Here is a 24,923-nt window from a genome sequence, read left to right as displayed (position 1 = left end):
GTTCCCCCTACCCTCTTGGTAAATTCCTATTTAGAAACGATCAGCTTGTTTCTCACAGATCTTCATTTTGTCAAAACATACTACACCATGCCTTCAGCCGCTCTGTGCTCAGTCAGGCTTTATAAAAGCTTGAGGTTTTTGATAGCACCATTACAGACCTTTAGACTTCAGCCAAGTTCGAGTCTTTGTTGTGGTGTGTGATTCAAGGTAGTCACCAGAGAAATACGGACATTTAGATTCTGGATTGCCCTACCTTTTTAGATATTTAAAATATCCTTTCCAAGTATAAGCTGGCACTTGAGAACTGTGAGGGGGTGGAGGGTTCTTTACCTTGCCTGCTGCTATCATCTGCACTTCATTCCTCCAGCCAGTCTGGAGAGTCCCTTAAAATGTAAATCTTTCCTCTTGAAGTTAACTAATTATTAACTACTTAAGAGTCTGCTTTCTTGGGTAGGATTGGGGAACAGATAAAGGTTAGAGTAGGTAAGAGGAGCCCTCAGCTTGGCAGATTTGCATCCTAGGTGCCCTGCATCCTGGCCTGGGGATGTGCTTCTGTAGATTGGTCCCAGCTATGATGAGCCAAGTGAGTGCTTCAGAGCTTCCATAGCCTTTGAATCTTTCCAAGTGTCTGTGGAGTAACTAACAGGTTGTCATGACCCAGTGAGGAACAGGTTAGACTCTAGACTGATCTGTCCAGAGTGGCAGTTCCACAGGGCAGACCCAGGCTTGATGAGACTACCACTTCTTGGAAGAGTTCCCTTCATCCCTTCAGAATCCCTGACAGGATAGAACAGGCTTAGTTTTGAGACAAGGAGGTTCAAGTATGGTATGGGAATTACTATCCACCATCTTTTCATCCTTGCTTACTGAAATCATTATTATTTTTTTTGAAGATTTATTTATTATGTATACAGTGTTCTGCCTGCAGGACAGAAAAGGGCACTGAATCTCATTATAGATGGTTTCTGGGAATTGAACTCAGGACTTCTGGAAGAGCAACCAGTGCTCTTAACCGATGAATCATCTCTTCAGCCCACTGGAATTATTTTTGAGGGTTATAAACTGTTATTTTTGAGGGTTGAAAACAAGTTTTCTTTCTAGTCACTTGCTTCTAGTTTAAGTTATTGGCAACTGCTATTGGCATTTGAATAGACTGTATTGAGTACACTTGAAGATATCACATCAACCTCTTAACTTAATCAGAGCTTCTTAATTCATACAGTAAATGGTGTGTGTGCGTTTTACCTAGGGAAGTGTGACGTTCACCAAGGGAGTTAAATGTGCCATGATAACAGATAGTCACATCTGCTTAATAAATATTCCTAGCACTTGGCTGATTGATTAGTTCAGTTTCCTAATTCACATAGTTCTCTTAAAATCCCCAGCATCCGTCCTTCTATTAAGCAGATAAAACAACTGAGCCATATTTTAGAAAATAGAGTAGCTGGAAATGATGGTACAAGTCAATTCCAGTACTCAGGAGGCAGAGGCATGCTAATCTCTTGAGTTCAAGGACATCCTAGTCTATAAGATGAGTTCCAGACCAGCCAGGATTTTATATATAGATCGAGACCCTATCTAAAAAGAAGGAGGGAGGCTGTGTAAGTACATTATACAGTGGAACCTTTTCTCATTTATTTATCATGTGTTTATGTGAGGGAATGTGCTTATGATGTGGTGTGTGTGTGGAGGTCAGAGGACAACTCCTGGAAGTTGGTTCTCTCCTTTCATGGTGTGGGTTCCGGAAAGTACCTTTACCCATCACTAGCCCCATACAGTGGAGCACTGTGCAGTAGTTTAAGGAAGATGTCTGTGAGTAGGCAAAGGTACATCTGATATGCAAACTGTATATGTGTAACCCACCTTCATTATAAATATAACAACATGTATGAAAAGTAGAAAAAAGACTCATAGGAAAGAATTATACCAAATGCAAGATGTGCGATTTATTTAGCTCAGACAAGAGGAGTGCAAGTTATTTACATTTTGAATTTTTTGGTTAGAGTTTTTTGATGCTGAGTGGGTCTCATTCTCACAGTAAAATGTTAAATGCAGGCTGGGCAGTGGTGATGCACACCTTTAATCCCAGCACTCGGGAGGCATAGGTCTACAGTTCCAGGACAGGCTCCGAAGCTGCAGAGAACCCCTGTTTCGGGGTGGTGGGGGGAGTTAAATCCAGTAAGAGATTGTCAATCATTTTGCCAGCTATTTCAGTAAAAATTTAATTTCAGAGTTAAGGTTTTCTGTAGAGAGTCCATGAACAATTACTCATGGTAAGTTTTGACTTGTGTTTTTGAGCCAAGGTTTTGCTGTACAGCTCGGCCTGACCTTTAGCTAATAGTTTATTTTGTCAGCGTTTGAGATGTTTGGATTATGAGTTTTTGAGGTTCCTGAGAATTGCTATTAGCACATTAACTTGTGTCATTGGGCTGTGATTCTCAAGTCCAGTGTTTCTCTGACAGGAACACTGATCTTAACTCAGTTTACTGTAGCAGTTTGAAAACAGTAATTCTGGGTGAAGCTAGTGGCAATAGTTCCAGGAGTTCTCTGTGTAGCTTTGGAGCCTATCTTTGGAACTCGCTCTGTAGACCAGGCTGGCCTTGAACTCATAGAGATGCTCCTGCCTCTGCCTTCTGAGTGCTGGGATTAAAACTCTATGCCATCACTGCTTGGCTAGTTCTATTTCTTATAAGAAATACTATATATAATATTGTGTGTGTGTGTTTGTGTGTGTGTGTGTGTGTACATTGTTTTTCAAGACAGGGTTTCTCTATAGCTTTGGAGCCTCTCCTGGAACTAGCTCTTGTTAGACCAGGTTGGCCTCGAACTCACAGAGATCCGCCTGCCTCTGCCTCTCCAGTGCTGGGATTAAAGGCATGTGCCACCACCGCCCGGTGAAATATAATATTTTTATAAGTTTTGTATTTTCAGAATAAACCATTTCTAATCATAGCACTCTGGAGACAGAGGCAGTTGGGTCTGTGAGCCCAGCTCGCTCTACATTTTAAATTTCAGGCTATCCTGGGCTATATTGTAAGTTCCTGCCTTAAAAATAAGTAAGTAAAAATAAAGAAACCATTTCCAGGGCTAGAAATGTGGCTCAATGAGAGAAGTCTAGTATGCGAGAAGCCCCGAGTTCAACCTCAACAGCCCAAGCGAGCAGTTTCCCACCACAGTATGACATAGACACACAAGAGTGTATATATCTTACATAAGTGTATACTTCTGAAGTGGTTCTTGTGTTGCTTTAAACAAAGGGAACATATTTTTGTAACTTTTTGTTTTCGTTGTGTAGTAATGCTGGGTTGGCTTCGACAAAATTCTCACAGAATTTCACTTCTAAAAAGTCATTGTGAGAGACCAGTGAGATGGATCAGAGGGAAAAGCACTGCTGCCAAGCTGATGGCTTAAGTAGTGGAACTCGACACTGGAAGAGGAGAAAATCTCGCAGAACTTGACCTCTGACCTCCACATGTGCACACATGTAAATGTACATACTAAATAAATAAGTGGAAACATTTTCTTAAAGCACTGTGTTTTATGTTTTACAAAAATTATGTTTGTATCTTTTGTTCTTAAAACTCCTTAGATTATTACAATTTTCCAGAAACTTCAAAACAGAGTGAAGATTATTATTTTTAGTTTGTGGTAAGAAAATAGGATTTTAGAGATTTTTTTTTGTAAAAAAAAGATTTATTTATTTATCATGGATACAGTGATCTGGCTGCATGTACACCTGCAGCGCAGAAAAGGGCACCAGATCTCTTTATAGATGGTTGTGAGCCACCATGTGGTTGCTGGGGATTGAACTCAGGACCTTTGTGAGAGCAGCCAGTATTCTTAACTGCTGAGCCGTCTCTCTTCAGCCGGTTTTTAGTGATTTTAAGATGAGCTGGGTCGTGGTGGCAAATGTCTAATAATCCAGCTCTTGAGTGTCAGAGGCCAAGTTCTGTGATTTCTCTGCAAGTTTGAGACCAGCCAGGTCTACAGAACAAGTTCCAGGACAGCCAGGGCAACACAAAATCCCTGTCTCAGGGAAAAACCAACCAACCAAAACAAAAAAAAGATTTTTAAAGTGAAAGACAGTGGTAACTACAAAATTATTAAAATGTAGCCTCTGGAGGGAGTTTTCCTTTGTCTCCAGTGGCAGGCTGTGCTGTGGAACCAGATCCCATGTCTGCATCTAGTACAGCTTAGCAGCCATTTGTAACTGTGTCAGGCCAAGAAATCCTAGAGCAAGAGGGAGGAACTGTAGAGACGGTCAGCTGCAGGTTAGGAAACAGCAAGACTGTGTGTCTTCCTTGCCCGGGTCATGGAGTTGGCAGCGGGGCCATTGGAAGCCCAATGATAGAGCCCATTCCAAGACCATATTGTCTCTGTCCTCAGTGAGGAACTTGCCTTTTCACAGACAGTGCAGTTCTTCCTCTGTGAGGCTAACGTCCCTTCAGTGAGACTTCTTAATGTAATGAACCCGACACAACCAACCTGTTTGGAATATAGCCCTTGGGTTACTTCAGGTGACTGAGGGACAGCATGGCTACGGTCTAAGTGCTGATCTGAGAGTCCACTGAACTGGAATAACCCTGGTGATGGGGACAGTGTGGTGTGATGTGGACCTCTGGCCCTTCCCCAAGGAGTAAGCCCTGGCAGGAGACCAGGCAGTGCTACTGGAACTCGAGGTTTCTAGGCCAGACTCTCACACCCAGAATGGAACACCGTGACTGCACCTACAACATGACTGGGGCCTTGGCTTGTTTTTAGGTTGTCTAAAGGTAGGTAGGGGAAGAAAGTTGTTCTTTGTTTTTCTCTGAGAGTCCAGGGAACATTACTGACTGAGTATTAATTTCTGAGGACTTTGTACTTAATAAAACATCTTTGGGGCTGGAGAGATGGCTCAGTGGTTAAGAGCACTGGTTGTTCTTCCAGAGGTCCCGAGTTTCCCAGCAACCACATGGTGGCTCATAACCATCTAGAATGAGATCTGGTGCCCTCTTCTGTACATGTATATATACATATAGGCAGAATATTGAATGCATAATAAATAAATCTTTTTAAAAAAACATACGTGTTTGTAGTCTGTGGAGCTAAAAGCTCCAAAGAGAGATCTATTGCCCCCCATAAGTCTTAATTCTGTTAGTATGCTAGATTAGAAGCACACAATGAGTTTTAACAGGTGTTGGGGTAATTCAGTGGTTGAGTGTGGCTTAGCATAAGCAAGGCCCCAGGTTTTCTTTAAAACCTAGGATTGAGTTTCTGCATACAAAAACTAAAGCAACCTGATGTTTGTCCATCTGGACATTTGCATCTCGGTAGAAAAATGCCTCTTCTCAGAGCTTCACATGTGTGCATCCTAGGCTTGACCCTCAGCTCTGCTGTCACAGACCCATCTAAGCCTTCCCTGCTGTTTCTGCTATAGTCCTCCTCAGGCACCAAACTGAGGACTTGTCTCTGAATACACATGACTGTTGATGCGGCTGAAGTTTTGAGTATGCCCACTCCTTTTAGAACCCTTCTTCCCTGCTTATGTAAAAGCTACTAACCATTCCCATCCTCTGCCCAGCCTTTCTCAGGCTCCGCAGAGTACAGATGGCACTTCTGTACTGTAGGCAAGCTGATGGGAAAGAGAATGGATCCAGGGGTCACTGTCTGGGATTTTTCTTACCTATATTTCTTCATCTGGGAAAAATAGGAGTGATCGTTGCAGGTGGCCCTTAGGTCTGCCGATTCGTGCACATTGCTGTAACTGTAGGGAGCAGTGAGGAACCGTGGTTGTTGCTGTTCTTCCTCCTAGTATGTGTCTAACTGCAGCCTTTGTGTTACTGTCTGATTATTTAATCATCTATTTTTTGGCCTCTCTTGAAATTATAAAACCTTCCTGTGAAGAAGGGACTTGATGTTGCCCTTTTGTTCCTTTCACTGCTTGTTCATGTGTAGAGCCCTAGTGCACATCACGGAAAATAGCATTATTATTGGCTAGATGGAGCAAGAAGTAAGGAATGGCAGAGTAAGGTAGGTTTTAGCCCATAGTTTCTTACTCGTCCCTTCTGTTGTGGAGCCTTAATGAGCTCTTCTGCCATAATCACCAAAAGTGTGAATGTTCCTTAACTTTCAGGAGATGGATGGGGATCCTGTATTCTGGTAGCCCCTCCAGGAAGGTGGGGACACAATCACAGTGCAATCTGATTTAGGAGAGTGTGGAAAGGCAAAGTCAGTGGCTTGAGGTCATTATTTTGGCAGACTTAACTGCTAAGGAAGTCAGCAGTGGAGAGGGGACCTTAGTGTTTAACCCTTCTTTTTCTCTCTTCCTTTACACACAGCTCAGGTACTCGCAATGTCACAGCCATGGACTCCTGTGAAGGGAGTCATGCCATAGAAGTAAGCATATCGCAGGTATCAGTCCAGTGAGGACCCTCGATGAGCCCTTGGGCCCTTTCTCAGATGAAAATTTCCCTTTCTCCCCTTCCTAGGCTGGAGCAAGACATTAAAAAGCTAAAGGCTGACTTGCAAGCCAGCCGGCAAGTGGAGCAAGAGCTGCGCAGTCAGATCAGCTCTCTCTCAAACACGGAACGAGGGATCCGCTCAGAAATGGGCCAGCTCCGACAGGAGAACGAGCTGCTGCAGAATAAGTAAGTGTGTGTGCCACATCAGCCTTGGGCAGTGCCTCCTGTTACCAGGGGGGCACACAGACTCAGGTCGACCGGGAGACATGGCCCCATATTTTCTGCTTACTGACTGGTAGATGCTGAGTATTCTCATCAAGTCTACACTTCAATCCAACAAGAGTTTATTAATATTATTTTACTTTGTAATGTCATTTAATTATTTAATATTAGTTATTAAGCTTTTGTGGTAAGTAACCTTGATAAGGAGTTCTGCTACTGTTTGAAAATCTTGATCCTTTCCTAAGAATGAGAACATGAATGTCAGAACTAAAAATGACATTGAGCTTTGGTTTTATTTGGAGAGACAAACAGCAGCCTGCTCTTCTGTGTGAATTCCCTTAAATTCATTTTGGGGGGTTAGTTGCTGACTCAGTGTAAGGTTGTCTCGCCAGTCTCCAAGCACTGTATTTCTGTAGCAGTGATGCCTCACAGGTTTCCCCATGAAGATTACACTCATAGTTCTAGGAGTTAGCTCTAACACTAGGGTACAACATGCACGAAACCCCTCCATCATTCTGGGCAACTTCTGCAGTTCTCAGCATTGGCCTCTGGTGACTAGCTCCCTCACTTTGCCCTGTGAAGCTGGAGGAAATTTAATGACATGGGAAAAGGCCTTGCACCTTTTTTCAAAGAAAGGCTGCTGCATGGCTGTAATTTAGAAGGGTCAGTGTGGTAGTGCACACCTGTAATTCCACAGCTCAAGAGGCTGAGCCAGGAGTATTGCCTCAAGTTCAAAGCCAGCCTAGGCTGCAGACTAAGACCTTGCCTAAAAAAAAAAAAAAAAACTGAAGAAAAAAAAAAGAAGAAGACTTTCCCCTCCTACCACTTTAGATTGGACAGGACTGTCTTTGGTCTGACTGTTTCTTTCCCAGTGTACTGGAGCACTGGAATGAACTATGCAGTCACCTCCTGTTCTGGTAGACTCTTTCTAGCAGTGTCTTCTGCCTGCTTGCTATAGATCACCTAACATGGCGGGCAGGACTGGCTCTGGGTTACATAAAGCAGGTAGCTTATTAGTGTTTAGAAGCCGTTAAGTAGTAATGACCATGTGTTTTCTCTGGCACTCGAAGTTGATACTTTGCTGTGTGAACCTCCCATGTACAGCTGCCTAACAGAGGCTGCATAGAGGCAGTGGTTCTCAGGGTTCATGGTGAATCTCTCTATCAGAAGATTCTGTGTGACAATCATTTCCACATAGGTTACATAATGCTGTACAAATGAAGCAAAAAGACAAGCAGAATATCAGCCAGCTGGAGAAAAAGCTAAAAGCTGAGCAGGAAGCCCGAAGCTTTGTAGAAAAACAGTTAATGGAGGAGAAAAAGAGGAAGAAGTTAGAAGAAGCCACTGCTGCACGGGCTGTTGCCTTTGCTGCCGCATCTAGGTATGTCCATGTCACTGTGGTAATCAAGGTTGGGGGTTTGTGTGGATGGATTACTTTGTTTCAGCTCGCACTGCTCTCCAACCTTTCATTTCTGAGTGATGAAGGACTCACCCTACCCCGTACTCCTGACAAGCTTCCTCTCCTTTTCTGTGTGGTATCTAAATGCTCTGAGACTCATCTGCAGTCTGTTCTTCACAAGACTGTTAGTGCTTCCAACACAGATATGGCTGATTTTGAGGAGCTTAAAATTGTTTTTAGATTAATATATTTAATTTATTTTTTGTATATGAGTATTTTACCTCATGTATGTCTGCGCCATGTGTGCGGTACCCATGAAGGCATTAGATTTCCTAGAACTGGAGTGCTGGAGGGCTGTGAGCTATCATGTGGCTGCTAGGAATCAAGTGTGGATCCTCTGAAAGAACAGTAAGTGCTCTTAACTGCTGAGCCTCTCTCCAACCCCTGAGTATTTTAGAGGGCTGAAGAGATAGCTCAGTTACACAGTGCTTGAAGTGCGAGCATAAGGACCTGTTTTCAGTCCCATGTAAAAAAAAACTGGGGTGGCATGCTCAGCAACCTAATAAAAAGGCAGGTGAGGTAGTGCACATTTGTGTCCTGTCACTGGGGAGTCCTGGATAGCAGATCCCTGGGACTCACTGATCAGCTTCCCAGAGACCCCATTTCAGAAAACAAGGTGGGTGGCTTTTGAGGGATAACACCTGAGGTTGACCTCTGGCCTCCATAGTACACACAGACACAATACAGATTTAAAAATAGCTGGGCCTGGCCGGGTGGTGGTGGCACACGCCTTTAATCCCAGGACTCAGGAGGCAGAGGCAGGCGGAGCTCTGTGAGTTCGAGGCCAGCCTGGTCTAAAAGAGCTAGTTCCAGGACAGTCTCCAAAGCTACAGAGAAACCCTGTCTCGAAAAACTACCAAAAAAAAAAAAAAGCTGGGTATGGTGACCATACCTTTAATCCCAGCACTTGGGAGGCAAAGGCAAACAGATCTTTTTGTCAGTTTGAGCCCAACCTGGTCCACAAAGTGAGTTTCAGGTCAGCCAGGGGCACGTAGAGAGGCCTTGTCTCAAAAAAAAAAAAAAAAAGAAAAAAGAAAGAATAATTATTTTAGAACGTTGTTGAAATTTTCAAATAATAGTGGGAAGAAGCATATTGAGCCAAAAGTTAAAATTGGGCAGACCCACCAGGTTGTGGTGGTGCATGCTTTTAAACCCAGCACTCGAAGGCAGAGGCAAGCGGATCTCTGAGTTTGAGCCCAGCCTGGTCTACAGAGTGAGCTCCAGGGCACCCAGGACTGTTACACAGAGAAACCCTGTCTTGGGGGAAAATTATAATAATCATGCAGAGCCTAGAACCTAAGACGAGTGTGTAAGTCCTGCAGTAAGCGCACTCTGCCTACCTGCCAGCTGCACAGATGGAGTCAACTACAGAGAGTACTTGAGAGCTGGGTGTGGTGAGGGATGGCTGTGATAAAAGGCTGAGGCAGGAGGATAGCAAGATCAAGGCCAGTATGTGCTACATATTAAATTCTGTCTCAGAAAGATATAAATGGAAACACTGGAAAAGCTAGACTGCAAAGCATAAATACATGGTTTCTTGTCATCAGCCCTAACCTACGGCACAGCTACAACACTTCACCTAGTTTACATTGTGCTGGCTATTAGTTATTTAGAGATGGCGTTATAGACAGTCTATGCAGAAACGGCTATTTTATATGAGGAATTTGAGCATGGGTAGATTCTGTATCCACAGTGGTCTTCAAACCAATCTCCTATGATAGGGGAAACTATAAACCTTGTTTCCTCTGTCTTTTTCAAAAGGGGAGAGTGCACCGAAACCTTACGGAGTCGGATCAGAGAGCTAGAAGCTGAGGGCAAGAAGCTCACAATGGACATGAAGGTGAAAGAGGAGCAGATCAGGGAACTGGAACTGAAGGTTCAGGTGAGGAGGAGGTGGGAAGGGCCTTCCATCACCCAGTCCCCTCCAGCCTGCCAGTGTATGTGCTCCAGTGTAGATCAGCACCTCACACCAGACCTCTGTCTCATCATCTACACAGAAGGAGACTTAGAGTTCCAACCTTGTTCTGTTTGATGCAGCCAGGTTCTAACATGAGCTGCAAATTTTGACAGTCTGCTGCACGTATCAGCTCAGAATCTGTCTTAGCAGGCATGCCTTTAGCTTTTTAAGGCTGTAGACAAGGTTAATTCCTATGGGACCTGCATTTCTCCTTAGATCTTTCCTGACCTGTCCACAGCCATGTGGTGGCTCTGACTAGGCAGGTGGTACTGAACATGAGGAGGAAAGATGCCAGTGCTGTGGACATAGATAACTAACTAGCTTTGTGGGTTGTGTACCTTAACCAAGAACTTGGTAACGGCTTTTCAAGGTGACATTTTAAACTAATGTCATTTTGTAAAGAACATAGTAATTTAAATTGTATGAGACTGATAGGAAAACACTGGCAAGCCAGGGGAGTAATGGATGATTTGAGACGGAGCTTAAGTATGTAGTAAAAGTGGCTTTAGAGAATGGCAGGAAAGGACAAGATGAGCTAGTAAAAGGATTTTGAATAATTGAACAAGTGGGGAATAAAATTAGAGCTTTACTAACACAGAAAAATTTCAAATAAAGAGTTGAATGTAGAAAAAGAAAGATAGGGGAAAATAAAGTACTATTTGATCTTGAGACACAAGAAGACTTTCCAAGCATAAAAACTGTAGACAAGCTGGGCGGTGGTGGCACACGCCTTTAATTCCAGCACTTGGGAGGCGGAAACAGGTGGATCTCTGTGAGTTTGAGGCCAGCCTGGTTTATAAGTGCTAGTTTCAGAACAGGCTCCAAAGCTACAGAGAAACCCAGTCTCAAAAAAAAAAAAAAACAAAACAAAAAACCAAAAAAAAAAACAAAAAACAAAAAAAATCTTTAAACAAACTCATAAACAACAGCCAGAAAGAGTTGAATAAGATAGAGATACTCCGGAGGCTGGAGAGATAGGTCATTGGATGGTCAAGAGCACTGGCTGCCCTTCTAGAGGACTCCAGTTCAAATTCCAGCATCTACATGGCAACTAACAACTATCTCTAACTCCAAGATATGACACCTTCACACAGACATACATGCCCGCAAAATACCAGTGTAAATGAAATAAAAGTAAATAAATTATTATTTTTTTTAAAAAAGAGACACTTGGGGAGGAGGCCCTGGAAAATTAGGTCACTAGGCAGTCAGGAGCACTAGCTGCTCTGCAGAGGACCTGGGTTCAATTCCCAGCACCTACAGAGTGGCTCACAGCTGCCTCTATGAGGATCTAATGCCCTTTTCTGACCTCCCCAAGGACCAGGCTCACATGTGGCAAACAAATATACATTGCAGGCAAAACATTCATACACTAAAGATACAAAAAATTTTTAAAAATAAGAGAGATATTCACTGAGAATAGTGGCATATACTTTAATCTCAGCACTTGGAAGGCAGAAGCAAGGGGATCTCTGTGAGTTCCAGGACAGCCTGTTCTACAGAGTGAGTTTCAGGACAGCCAGGGCTACACAGAGAAGCTGTCTCAAACAAACAAAACATAAAACAAACAAAAAATACAGGTATCAATGAGTATTAAAAATAGCACTTTTATGCCAAGTGGTGGTGGTGGTGCACACCTTTACTCCCAGCACTCGGGAGGCAGAGGCAGTACTCTGTGAATATGAGGCCAGCCTGGTCTACAGAGTAGGTTCCATGATAGGCTCCACAGCTACACAGAGAAACCCTGTCTCGAACCCCACCCCCAAAGTAGCACTTTTAGAGTATAAATAGCTGATGTAAGTTACCAACATATTCAGAGAACTGGAGAACACAGATGATTTACAGAAGAAACACACGCTCTAAAAGTGGATCTTCAGGATCAACAACATGGCTCACCATGCTTACTGCCAATCTTGATGGCCTCAGTTACCCGCATGGTGAAGGAGAGATGGAAGACCCAGGTTCCATTTTCTATTTGATGTCTTACAACTGTAACTCTGGTTCAGCCAATCTGACCCCTCCTGACTTCCACCTGTTCCTGCAAGCACATGGTGCACATACATACTCTCAGATACACATACATTCAAGTAAAATTAATTTTTTTAAAATTAAAATTAATGTACTATTTAAAATGTTTATTTAAATCCTTTAAACATTTAAATTTTTATTAACCAATAATGACATGAATTTAAAAGTTAGCAATGACTTCTCTCCTGTGAAATTGGTAAAGAATTTTTGTTTTGCATAAACACAGGGTCTTGTTATGTGACCCAGGTTCCCAGGTTGGCCTCAAACTAATGGCAATCCTTCTGCTTCTGCCTACCATGTGCTGAGATTATAGGTGTGGGCTACCATCCCAGCATAGGATTTTAAAGGCAAGACCTCATCAGTGACTGACACCTTATTTGGTGTGGTGGTGTAGAGGTGCAAACATAAAAAAGAAAGAAACAGTTTTGATAATGGGGCAGATATTTGCTTAATGTACATTCTGGATGTGTACATACAGAAGTATCATTGAGCCATCAAAAGGGTTTTTTTCCCAGCCAGGTGTGGTGGTACATGCCTGTAACCCAGCACTTAGAAACCTGACTAGTTGAAATAATCTTAAGTTTTTGCTTTTTAAAAGGCTTTATCTAGCATCGTACATATGCTATGATTTCAGTATATTAAAAGATTATGGTTAACTTTCAATTTTTCTGTATTCTTGAGTTCTCTGAAATAAGTTTGGTTTTCTGTCTTTAAAAAGATTGAGGCTGGTTGGTGGTGGCGCTTGCCTTTAATCCCAGTACCCGGGAGGCAGAGGCAAGCAGATCTCTGTGAGTTCGAGGCCAGCCTGGTCTATAGAGTGAGTTCCAGGACAGGCTCCAAAGCTACACAGAGAAACCCTGTCTCGGAAAAAAAAAAAAATCAGGCCAGGCATGGAGGCACTGCCTCTCATCCTAGCACTTGGCAGAAGCAGGTTTTCACCATCTTTCAACAACAACAAAGAATCAAGTTTAATACTTACTGTCTATATTACCAACTATTGTAAATGGGTTTTTCTAAGTTTGCCTTATCAAAATAACAAATATTTCTGCAATATTTTAGCCACATTTTTAGAAATGTGACTGCAGCACAAGGCACTCCTTGCTAAGAAGAGCAGCGTCTGCTGAGTCAGTCTTGCAAGAGAGTCCTTGATTTGGAAGCCATGTGAGAATCTGAATATTGCATGGCATATGCTCTAAGAGTGACGTGTAAACACACAGTGTCAGGGTTGTCTGTTCTGATGGCCAGTAGGACTGGGATTTAATTTGTGAGTTCGAGCTAATATATACACATCAATGCCAAAACTATTTCATAACATTGCTGGTTTGATGCTCTTGATAGGAGCTCCGGAAGTACAAAGAAAATGAGAAGGACACCGAGGTGTTAATGTCAGCACTCTCTGCCATGCAAGACAAGACACAGCACCTGGAGAACAGCCTCAGCGCAGAGACGAGAATCAAGCTGGACCTGTTCTCTGCACTGGGTGATGCAAAACGGCAGCTCGAGATTGCCCAGGGTAGGAAAACAGCAGGCCCCCGTGGGGTGGCAGGACTGCATAGAGTGGACCTTCCCTCAGAGCTCTGCACCAGAGGGTACCTCTGTGTGCCCAGCGTTGAGCTTAGGAGTCAGATCAATTTGTGCTACTGCTCTATTTGAGACGAGAGCATGTGCAGTGCTGGACTTAAAGAGAAGACTATGGATGTCTCCTCAAGGGGTGCACAGTGTTAAAATCTGGAGCTGCAGCTTCATTGTGTGTGCAACCTGTAGGGACAGAGAGGCAGGGCCTAGACCAGGCTATGGAGCTGTGTCATGGCATGGCAGCTGATGTTTAAGCTGAATGAGGAGAAGGGGTTGGAACCATGGGGAGAGTGAGGGTCAAGAAGTCTCTGTGCAGAGAAGACAGTTTCATGGGACCTTCTAAGCTTCAAGAGGCTAGAATTGATTTGGGCAGAGCAACAGAGGCATCTGCGGTCTAGAGCACAGGCCATGCACTCAACAGAGAATTGCTGAGACCTGCTAGTGTCTCTGATAACTGATAGACACATGGACAACATGGACAAGCAGTGAACAAGCCATGGCGGTATTTGTAAGGACAGTGGACAAAGTGAGAAGAAGAAAGAGACTTCTTGTTACATGGCAGCCACAGAGGAGCCCTTGAACATGTAACATTTGAGCAGACTGAGGCCAGAACAGTGAAGGCAAAGCCCATGGGCATGGAAGAGACTCACTAGTCTGCTGGCCCAGGGAGGGGCAGGGATAGCTGCAACCAGGTCTTGTAGGAGTGTCCAGTGGAAAGAGCTCAGAACTTTAAACAACATGGAGGACATGGGAGGTTTCTGACAGAGAGTGGGTGGCAAGAGCCAATGGAAAGAAAATGGGATTTTTGTTCACAAAACTGATTAGTCACCTAATCAGTTGGAATATTGAGAAAAGCTGTCTGCCAGTTGACCTGGTCCATGTAAAAGGGCACTTGAATAGGGACTCCCCAAGCTGCCAAGCTCTAGAAGCTACCATCCCAGAAAGCCCAGGGTCTGCTGGGGTAGCAGGGCTCAGGTGCTTAAGATTAGTGAGCACCCTGGATAAATTTATTTCATGTAAATTATCTAGCTGTTTCTCCCTAGTATAAATTAAAACTTAAAACATCTAATAATCTATTTAAAATGATACAAACATATTATATCTTAACATTAATAGCATTTTATAAAAATAACTGTTGTCCAAAAAATGAGAAAAGTGTCATTGTCTTACATTTTTTATATATATTTACTGTCTGACTTAATAGAAAATATTTGCATTCTCTTAGTGTTTATTTAGTTTATTTTATACTCTGCACAGTTCACCAGAGGCCCAGCTTGTGCTTACTACTGAGGGCTCTGGTACTTCATGTCCTGTGGGCCCTGTGAATCCTGGCTGCATTTTGAGAATTTTGAGAATGAACTGCTTTAGGGCAAGCCAGATAGAAAGGATGGCAGAGATGGGAGAGTAGAGAGGGCATCGTGCAGGCAGGAGTGAGTAGGCTTATGGGATGAATCCTGAGAGCAGGGGATGGTGGGGAGGAGCACAGTCTAGGGAGAGTAGTGTAAACTGGGAAAGAAAGCTTTGGGGCTATCCAGGCCCGGACTCTGGTGACCCCAAACCTGGAGGCCATGACTGAAGCAAACTGAAGAATAGTCTGTAGGTCTTCCAGAGGATGCGGGCTCTTCTAATGGCAGCTTGAAAGATGAGCGGCAGAGCCAGTTCAGAAACTGGTGTGTCCTATCTAAGGAAATACAAGGGGAGGACAGTGTGTGAAAAGAGCTGATTTGCCTTAGAGATCAGAGGATTAGGATGCTGGAACCAAGGCAGAAGAGCAAAGTTTCTAGGAAGTCAGGAGGGGGTGTGCTTGATTTAGACACTGATTGGTGGGTGCTCCTGAGACACCTGGTGAAGGACATTCAGCAGTCACTGGAACGTCCAGCCATGCCTGGGAATCTTTAGAAAAGAGAGAAACTAAGAAGTTAGTAAACCCACCTGAGAGGCTTGGGCCAAGTGATTAAGCAGGGGCAAAGAGTGGGCATTGGGCTGCCTTGTCTGTGTGCCCAGGGACAGGTACTTGAAGGGTTTCCAGGGACCCTGCCTTGCAGCTGAGCATCTCATCTCCCACTGGCCCTTTTTCCTGTCTGGCTTAGCACTGAGGAATGAACACCTCTGCTTAACTAACCCTCTGCTGGGATCTGTACACTTGGAGAAGATGCCCTGATATGGAAGTAGCCAGGCCATCAGGCTTCCTGGCATGGCTGTACTCCAGTCTTAGCCCACAAGTGCTTGGGAAGAGAGAGGGGTCCACGCTGAAACTGTTGGGGTGTTTATTCTTACTAATTAAAGAAATCAGACTGAAGTCTGCTTGGGAAAAGCAGTAGCTCTTGTTATCAGGTGCCACTAAGTACCTGTTCACCTGGAGTTCATGTGTTCAAGAGAAAGTGGCTCTTTGACGTTTACTTGAAACTTCGGGGCCCTGAAGGAAGTGAGGGTGCAGATCTTTTCTCCTGCTCTTGGCTCCTGCTTTCTCACTGCCTCCCTCCGGATCCTATCCAGATTCGTAATTCAAATCCAAACCTGTTCCTTCCGTTAGTGTTACTCATCCTGGTTACAGAGTGGCTCCTTATCTCACTCCGTCCTTCTGACACATGCCACCCAGCCTTCTCACTTCTCAGTCACACTGTTGTCTTCACACAGGGAGGGCTGCTCACACACAGCCTCTTTCTTTGCCTTGGAGATCAGGGAGGCACATTAGCATGATGGAGATTACATGGTTTTTGGAACAGGGTGGTTCTGGCTTCAGTCCTGCTCTGTTTTAATAGCAGATGGACTGAACAAGATACATGGTTTGTGAAGCCTTGGCTCTCCACTGGGCTGGGGGCAGGGATTTAGCAATGGGAAATTAAGAGGCGCAGTCTCTAGACTGCCTCACAGAGCTCATCATCTGGCAGAGAGATGATGGGTCCTTGCCCAAGAGGGGCATGAGTGCCATGGGACATGTAGGTGCTACAGCCAGATAGTCAGCTCCCAACTCTGTCACTAGCAGTACACTGGCAGTACTTGACCAAGTGTTACAGCTTCCTGTTCCCTGTTTGTCCATCATAAAGTGGATGGTGCTTAGAATCCTCTCTTCTTGGTTGTAAGTGAGAAGTGGGTAGATGTCTGAGCTCTGAGCCCTCCTGTGCCATGCTGGGTTTTAGATGCTGTAGAGACTATGGAACATAAGGGAAAGCTGGGGATGTGTTGAGAATCTAGGACTCAGACGTTGATTGAGATTGGTGATCAGGAAACCTCAGCAGCTAGCACATACACAGGGGTTGCACGAAGACCTGAGCTAGTGATGTGCTGAAGCAGCCAGCTGAATGCTGGGCAGAGGTCAGAGAGCATCTTGCCAGTAAGCTGGGCACCCATCCCAGAATGTCATCTGCTTTCTGTCAGAGAACCTGATGTGACCGATCGAAGGTCCTGAGTCTATGTTCCTTGGTCTAATGCTCAGAGCCCAGCCTTCCAGAAGAGAACCTAAGCTCAGGAGCTGCAGCTATAAAGCTGCTACTTTGTTGTACCCCACAAGCTAAGAAGTGGTCAACACTTTCCATAGCATCTGAACCACAGTGCCTAAAAATGCCGTACTATTGGGCACTTTACAGAAGTTTGTCTGCCTTTACAAGACAGTGCATGGGGCTGAGGGGTGGGGGGGTAGGGGGGAGGTGTGCGCATGCGCGCACCAGCCCTCCCTCCTCACTTATGCTGGCTCTTTGATCTTGCAGGGCAAATCCTTCAGAAAGACCAGGAAATCAAGGACCTAAAACAAAAGATAGCCGAAGTCATGGCTGTCATGCCCAGCATAACATACAGTGCTGCCACCAGTCCCCTGAGCCCCGTGTCCCCCCACTACTCTTCCAAGTTTGTGGAGACAAGCCCCTCTGGACTCGATCCTAATGCCTCTGTCTATCAGCCCCTGAAGAAATGAAGGCCAGCTGTGTGTTTTCCCAACCATTTGGAACCAGAAGGCTTCAAAAAAGCAGCATCTCTGGCGGTCAAGATAAAAACGTTGGTATTGTGTTTTGTGGGATTGTGTATGTTGTCATTTTTAAAGGGGGGGAAATAACATCCAAGTCTGATTAGACCTGCCCATCAGTTGTTCTTGTAAGTTTTTAGAAGACCTCACAGGACTTTGCAGTTTATTTTTCTTGGCCAACACATTAAAACCATTCTTGGATTTCAAGTAGCCAATTTTGCCTTTTTATATATTTTTACATAGTTTCCTCTTGAAGGAAAAAAAAAAGCAGTTTTTGCTTTTCAACTCTGTTTTGTTCTTAAATAAGCAAGAAAATTGCATGTTGTGTTCATAGGATGACAACAAAAGCTTAGTTTCTTGCAGAAGAGGGCTAAATGACCTGACACAGCTCTGATTCCATAGCTGAATTAAAGGCAATACTGCTGTTATAGAAAAAAAGATTGCCCTTGTAAGGACCAGACAGATCAAGGGAGCATCATGGGAGACTTAAGGGGTGAGGCTAGCTTGCAAGCGTGTGATGGTGTGTTTGGAGTATTGACATTCCCATTGATGTGTAGTTATAGAACACGTCTGAGAGCAATCTCTGCATCACCTTGAGAAAAGACATCTCAAGAGGAAACTTGATCATTTTCAGCTCTCCCTTCCCCCCGGCCCCTTTTCTGTCATCTGTCTTCTGTTTGTTGAGTTCACTGTGGATCCTGTTGTACAGCTGGTAGGTGACTGGACTGTGGTCACCACGCCACCACAGGGTTTTCCCATTCAGGGTTCCATGCTTGCTGCCAGCCAGGCACTGTAGGGAGTCGGCCTGGTGGGTGTGAAAGAGGCCGAACGATAGCTGTAAAAGCCGTGGTCTAGGAGCTGTCCCCACATGCCACTCGCTGCTCTCCACTCCCTTCATCTCACGTGGGACGGTTTACCGGGGCTTGGCTATTCCGGAGCTCTCGTGCCAAGGAGGATTTGTTGTTTGTTTTTAAGACCTAAACTCTACACAAAAATACTGGTTCAACCGTGTGTCAGATGCTGGTAGAAAGCTTCTGCACAGACCTGTGAAAGTGTGTCAAGGGTCAGGGAGGGGGCGGGCAGGGGAGAAGAGGGACAAGGTAGAGTTGCATTCGGAAGTTTGGGGAAATTAAGAAACCAAATCAGTCGGCTGTGCTTCTGTGCTGTGTGTTCTGGAAGGACATAGTTCTAAAATTTCCTGTTGATTGGCATGTATATCTTATTTAAAGCAAATTAGGTAGGACAAACCGGTCAGTACAATTAGAAGTATTAAAGAGAATCATCCTTTTAGTCACAGATCTTATTTTGGAGTAAAACAGACCTCTAGCTTTAGCCAGGTGTGCATGTTGCTGCCATTTGCATTTTGAATCATCTTGTGTAACTGTCACCATGAAAGTGTTACTCAGAATTGTCACGATTTTTTTCCATCTTTGTGCAAAAACACGGAAGATTGTTACTGACTTTGTGTTGAGGTTCCCCCATTTTGCTGCCTTTGGGACACTGTTTTCGTTAAATACTTGGTCTTGGCTGCATTCTTTTTCCCCCATGTGGGGTTCAAAAGAATAAACATTTTCTTACTGATAAACTCGTCTTCTGCCTTTTTAACATTTCAGGAGGATGCAGGAAGGTAGAAGGTTCTGGGGCTGAGGTGGCGGCCAGCTTGTTTTCACCTTGTCTCAGCTCTGGTCAAGATGGCACTGGGCAAGGGAGCAGGCACAGAATTTGAGAGGTGCGCACCTAGGAGCTCCAGCTGGCTTCATTTCTAAACTTGAGGCATTCACCCCCATCCACCTTCCTCCCACTTCTCCCCTTTTCTGGCATCCATTATAGCCAAAGATGTCTTTGTTTCTGGTGTAACCTCCTTTCTCAAGACCCGGACGGGAACGGGCCTGGAGGTGACTGCCCAAGAAGGAGAAGCCCGAGAAGCAGTCCCTTCGCACTGTCTTACCCTCTACCGCTTTAGAGTCTCTTCTTTGGCTCCTTCCCTGTTGGGTTTCCCCTCTGCTACAGATGCTTAACCTATCTCCAAAGTGAGCAGTCCCACCCCCTCGTGTTTGTTTTTAGAGGCTTATCTGTTTTCATCTGAGAACTAACTACCTCTCTTGGTCCATGCTCTCCCATCTTGGCCACAATTTATTTTGGCTCAAGTTTCTAGAAAATTCTGCTCTTGGTATCCTCACCCTCTGTCCTTGCTGCCAGCTAGGCATCTGAATCTTGGCCATTAAGGCTTGCAGACACACCACACTTAATACTGTGAGCAGAGTTCCCAGGAAATGCCTGGGCTTGGTGCTGGCCTCAGCCTTCCCTGAAGGAGTATGTCTGCTCATGATGCTCCCACTGGCAGAAATCACCAGTTGTCTTGTCTGCCCATCTCAAAGTGGCTCCATGTCCTAGGATTTCTGATTTATTACCTGTCGTAAAGTAATATTTGCTATTCTAGATGGGTCAGTATTTACAGGAAGGATGGGCTGAGTGTGTTGTGACTGGCAGAGAATACCCTTGGCTTAGGCCCCCACACTGTACATAAGAAAACGGCTGTTGCGTGTCCTTCCCGCCTTGGTAATCCTTCCAAGAGATCCTAAAACTGAGAAGGAATTGCTGTTGTTCAAACCTGAGGGAAGGGGCTGGTCCTTCACCTTGTCATCCCCTTGCCCCTGCCACCCAGAACAGCTGTCGTCTGATTGCTGCCTGTGACCCAGTGCTGAGGAGGATCACAGGCCCAAGTCCAGATTGTAAAAACCCTGTTTCAAAGAAACTGTTGGTTCAGACCACATGGAACGAACTGAAGGAGAGAGAACCCAGACTGCCTCAGAGGTAAACTTGTTAGCTCTTTTCAAGATGAACCAGGGGAGGGAGGGGAGCCAGGCTCACTCATGGTAAAGGGTCGTAGACCTGAAGTGTCAAACTGTATGGGACCATGGTAATGGCCACTCAGGTTCACTGCTTCACTGGTCTCTTTTGTTTTCATCTAGACGGGGTCTCCCTGTGTAGCCCTGGCTGCCCTGGAACTAACTCTATAGACCAGGCTGGCCTCAAACTCAGAGATCTACCTGCCTCTGCCTCCCGAGTGCTGGGATTAAAGGTGTGTGCCACCACTGCCCAGCATGGTTTCTTTTTTTACACCCTCCCACCCCCAATGTGTGTGTATGCACAAGTGCACACACATACCTGCACAGCGCATTCCTACGAAACATGCACATGTGAAAGCCTGGAGTTGATTCACCTCAATCTGTCTACCACCTTGTTGAAGAGTCAGAAACTCATCAGTATGGCTGGTGTTGCTAGCCAGCTTGCTCTGGGGATCCCCTGGCCCCACCTTCAGAGGCTGAAACCAAAGGTGGTTGCCACATGCCGTCACTTAATGTGGATCTGAGGACCCCAACTCTTGTTCCCACCTTTGTATTGCAGTTGCTTTAACCACTGAGCCAGCCCCAGCCCTCTTGCCAAAGAAAGCCATCCCTGTTCGGTAGCCCTGCTCTGCTGGGGTCCCTCTAGAGCCCTGCGGCCTGCCCATACCGCTAGATGGTAGGGGTCAGCCCCCAGCTTTGCTGCTAGCCCTGCCTTGCCTCTCTGTACTGTCTCTTAAGTCTTGTCCCTTGCCAACCGCCTACTCATAGGAGTCGCTACAAATCTGTGACAAAGTGCAGGGCACTCAGCACTGTCCAGGGCTTCTCTGCGAGATCGACCGTCAGCAAAGAGTCTGTAAACAGACCCGAAGATAGTGAAACCAGGGTGGCTTGGACTCACATGCTCGGCAGCTGGACCAGCTCACAGTCCGCGTCAGCTCGGCTCCGCGCCCTCATCTGATCATGCTCTTAATAAGGTCTGCACGGTCAGCTGCCCCTTCCTGAGAGACAGATCAGACCTGAAGACTCAAAATGGCATCCTCTCGCTTCTAGTCCAGAAAAGCCAACGTCAGTCTTTTGAAATTTTAGGATGAAGAACTTAGCTGATGAGGGGTGAAGGAGGTGAAGACCTCTAAGCCCTACTTCTTGTTTTGTTTGGAGATGGAGCCTCACCACGTAGCTCTGACTGGCCCGGAACTGGCTGTGTAGACCAAGGTGGAGCTCAGAGTTCCTGCCTCTGTCTCAGCATGTGCTCCCTCTCTCTCCCCACTCTCCCCACTTTCTTCCCCCCTCCTCCCTCTCTCTCCCCCTCCCCTCCCTCCATCTAGGAGCCCAGTCTTTGAGAGAGAGCTTCTCCTTTGCTACACTGCACAGCGGATACACAACAGGTGTGTAGTTGGCATCACTGGCTGACCCAGGTCAGCTAATAAAAACGTGATCTGAAGTGTGTGTTGCCCCATCGGAGAGCATCTTGTGGATTTTAGACAAGTCTAAACAGACTGCCCCCAGGACAGGCAGAGAGTGGAAGGAACCTGTCTGCCATGACGTCTCCCATCTGCCTGGCTCTGGGTTTTTGCTGAAGCCTCTGTTTCTTGTCAGAGGCTCTCTACAAGTGCCTGCTTGTTCTAACCAGGCCAAAGATTTCCTCAACAGCTGGGTGCTGTGAGAACAAGCCATTCTCTGGGGCACCCTGGCAGCAGGGGACATGTGACAGGGGAGCTAGCCCTTCTTTCCTGGGGGCCTTTTTCTGTTTCTTCCTCCAAGAGGGAATCCGGCGAACACTGTCCAGGGGTCTTCTTTTGGCCAAGGGTGTCACACTTCTTCCCTCCCTCCCTCCTTGGCTTCTTTCTCCTGCTCTCAGCATTTGCCTTTATTTCCTCTGCCCTTGCTAGAGATTCAAGCTCAGGCCCCATGGGTTGGGCTGTCTGGATCCTGGAGGTGCCCTCTAGTTTTTCGGTTCCTCTCCTGGGAATGCCAGGCTTAGCTATACCCTGTCCAAGAAGCCAAGACGAGTGTCCCTTGGGAGCTGTTCTGTCCTGTTTCCCAGCAGTCTCTGGACACATTGGGTTGACAGGGATGTGGAGTTGAGGGTGGCAGGACCTTTTGTGAGTTTGACCTGGAGCTTGCACTTTCTTTTATTTTTTTTTACATTTATTTCCTGTGAGGGGACAGGAAATGTATAAAGTCAGAGGACAACCTGCAGGAGTCAACCCAAGTTTGGGTGCCAGCTCTTTCACTGGCTACCATTGCTGGTCCCCAAACCTGCACTTCTCCATCTTAGCTCTTCCATTTCCCCCAATTGCCCTGTGGTGGGTCTCAATGAGAGGTGGGGATCTTACCCTCAGAAGCCTATGTTAGACTCATGCTGACGTAGGTAGTTCTCAAATTTTGGGTTCATAGGAAGAGCCTGAAATAGTCCAATGAAACACTCCAAGTTCCATCCCCTGACACACAAGGTTCAAGGAATGGGCCTCAAAATGCACCCTGAACAAGCTCCCAGTGAGGCTGAGTCCTAGGTCCCCTGCCCTACTTTGAGAGCCACTGTCTGAACCACTGTCTGAAGCCATGTCCACCAGCTGCCACCAGAGGGCACAGGCCATCTCAGCCAGCTGCCCTGGCTCCTCCCCAGCCACTCTACCCTAAAGACGTCTCTGACCAAGCACCTCTTTGTCACCTCCTGGGGTGCTAAATGGCCAGGCTCTGGGTAAATGCAACTGATTGGTGGGGAAGGGTCCCCCCAGCGTCCCTCCCGCTGGATGGAGAGCCTTCGTTCAGAATTTCTCTAGTTAAAACGGCAGGTGAGTTTGGTTTCCTTCTCTGTGCCTCATATGTACCCCCAATTTTTTTATTTATTTTTTTATTTTTTGGTTTCTCGAGACAGGGTTTCTGTGTGGTTTTGGAGCCTGTCCTGGAACTAGCTCTTGTAGACCAGGCTGGTCTCGAACTCACAGAGATCTACCTGTCTCTGCCTCCCAAGTGCTGGGATTAAAGGCGTGCGCCACCACCGCCCGGTGTACCCCCAAATTTTTGATGGTAAACCTGACTGCTTTTATAAGAAGTGAATTTTAAAACATTTTAAATGTCATTGAGAGACAGCTCAAGGGAAGAAAAAAGAAGAAACGGGTGGTAAGATGACTGAGTGGTTGGAAGTAGTTGTTATGTAAGCCCAAAGACATGGGTTTGATCCCCCAATTCCATGGTTAAGGCAGAGAGCAGGCTCTGGACTGACCTCTGACCTCCGTGCTGGCCATCTGTGCCCTTCTACTCACACACACACAATGGGAGGAGGAAGAGAGGGGGAGGAGGAGGGAGAGGAAGCAGATTCAGGAGCTGGAGCAACTTGAAGAAAGCCCCAGCAATGCTTACCCCTTACTTGCTGGATCTACTGAGGTATCTGCCTGGGGGTGAAGGTTTACTGGGTGTAGCATGATTAATTAAAAATCCAGAGACAGATATTGGGGTTCAGCCTGAAGGTCAGAAAAGCAAAACAGCCAGCCACTGGCTCTTACCTCTACCTCAGTCCAAAATGGCGATCCTGCCTCTGGGAATCTCAGAATGAGACTGTGTGTGAGAGCTGTCTCCTCCTGTTTTATATTCCTCTCTAGTGCTGGGATTAAAGGGGTGCATCACTATTACCCAGTTTCTGTGGCAAACTAGTGTGGTTACTGGGATTAATAGTGTGTGTCACCACTGCCTGGTCTGTAAAACTGACCAGGACAGCTGATATACTCTGATCTTCAGGCCAACTTTATTTATTAAAATACAAATGAAATATCACTACAAGTGGGGTCACAGCTGACTCGGGAAAGTCAAGGATTTGCCCCATCACCTCTGCAGGCCACTGTCTCTAGCGCTGGAGTCTAGAGTGTTTGGGTTCAGACAACCCAATCCAAGCACAACCATATCACATTCGGACATGACCATTCTTGAATGCCTGGGAACATCCATGGCCAAGTGACTGGGAGTAGGCCAAAGTATTAAACCTCAAAGACATCCTGGCATAGGCGCCTGTGGCTTGTGAATATACTGAGTTGCTTAGAATTTCAGACATTTAAAATGGGGGGAGTTTATATTATCTCTGGGGTTGTATCAGTGAATCATCTATCACTTAATCAACTATGGATTTATCATCCATCTACCTACCTATCTATCTATCTATCTATCTATCTATCTATCCATCCATCCATCCACCCATCCATCCCTCATTTAGAGATAGGGTCTTGCCATGTAGCCTAGGCTGGTCTTGAACTCTGTAATTCACTGCCTTGGCATCTGAACAGTTGGGTACCAGTCTTGAGCAACCATGCCTGATTTGTTTTGTTTTGGAAACTGGGTTTTGGTGTAGACCAGGCTAGCCTCAATTCTCATTCCTCCTGCCTCTTGAGTGCTGGGACTATAAGTTTGTGTTGGTTGGAGGTTTCTGTTCAAATACCTGAAG

General features: G+C 45.6%; 1 protein-coding gene across 2 annotated transcripts in view; it reads left to right on the top strand.

Moving 5' to 3' along the window:
* The window catches only part of Maco1 (macoilin 1), a 62,237-nt gene extending 43,013 nt beyond the window's left edge, over nucleotides 1-19,224 (top strand). For both annotated transcript variants that reach the window (XM_075944897.1, XM_075944898.1), the window contains 5 exons: nucleotides 6,468-6,626; nucleotides 7,861-8,043; nucleotides 9,883-10,003; nucleotides 13,445-13,619; nucleotides 17,389-19,224. In XM_075944897.1, the coding sequence (XP_075801012.1) occupies nucleotides 6,468-6,626; nucleotides 7,861-8,043; nucleotides 9,883-10,003; nucleotides 13,445-13,619; nucleotides 17,389-17,591 (841 nt within the window). In that variant the 3' untranslated portion in view covers nucleotides 17,592-19,224. The remainder of the gene's footprint in view (nucleotides 1-6,467; nucleotides 6,627-7,860; nucleotides 8,044-9,882; nucleotides 10,004-13,444; nucleotides 13,620-17,388) is intronic.
* Nucleotides 19,225-24,923: the final 5,699 nt, after the last annotated feature.

This window comes from Microtus pennsylvanicus, chromosome 13 (genome assembly GCF_037038515.1).
Source record: "Microtus pennsylvanicus isolate mMicPen1 chromosome 13, mMicPen1.hap1, whole genome shotgun sequence".
In the NCBI taxonomy this organism is placed as follows: domain Eukaryota; kingdom Metazoa; phylum Chordata; class Mammalia; order Rodentia; family Cricetidae; genus Microtus; species Microtus pennsylvanicus.
This window is presented reverse-complemented; position numbering and strand designations above follow the sequence as displayed.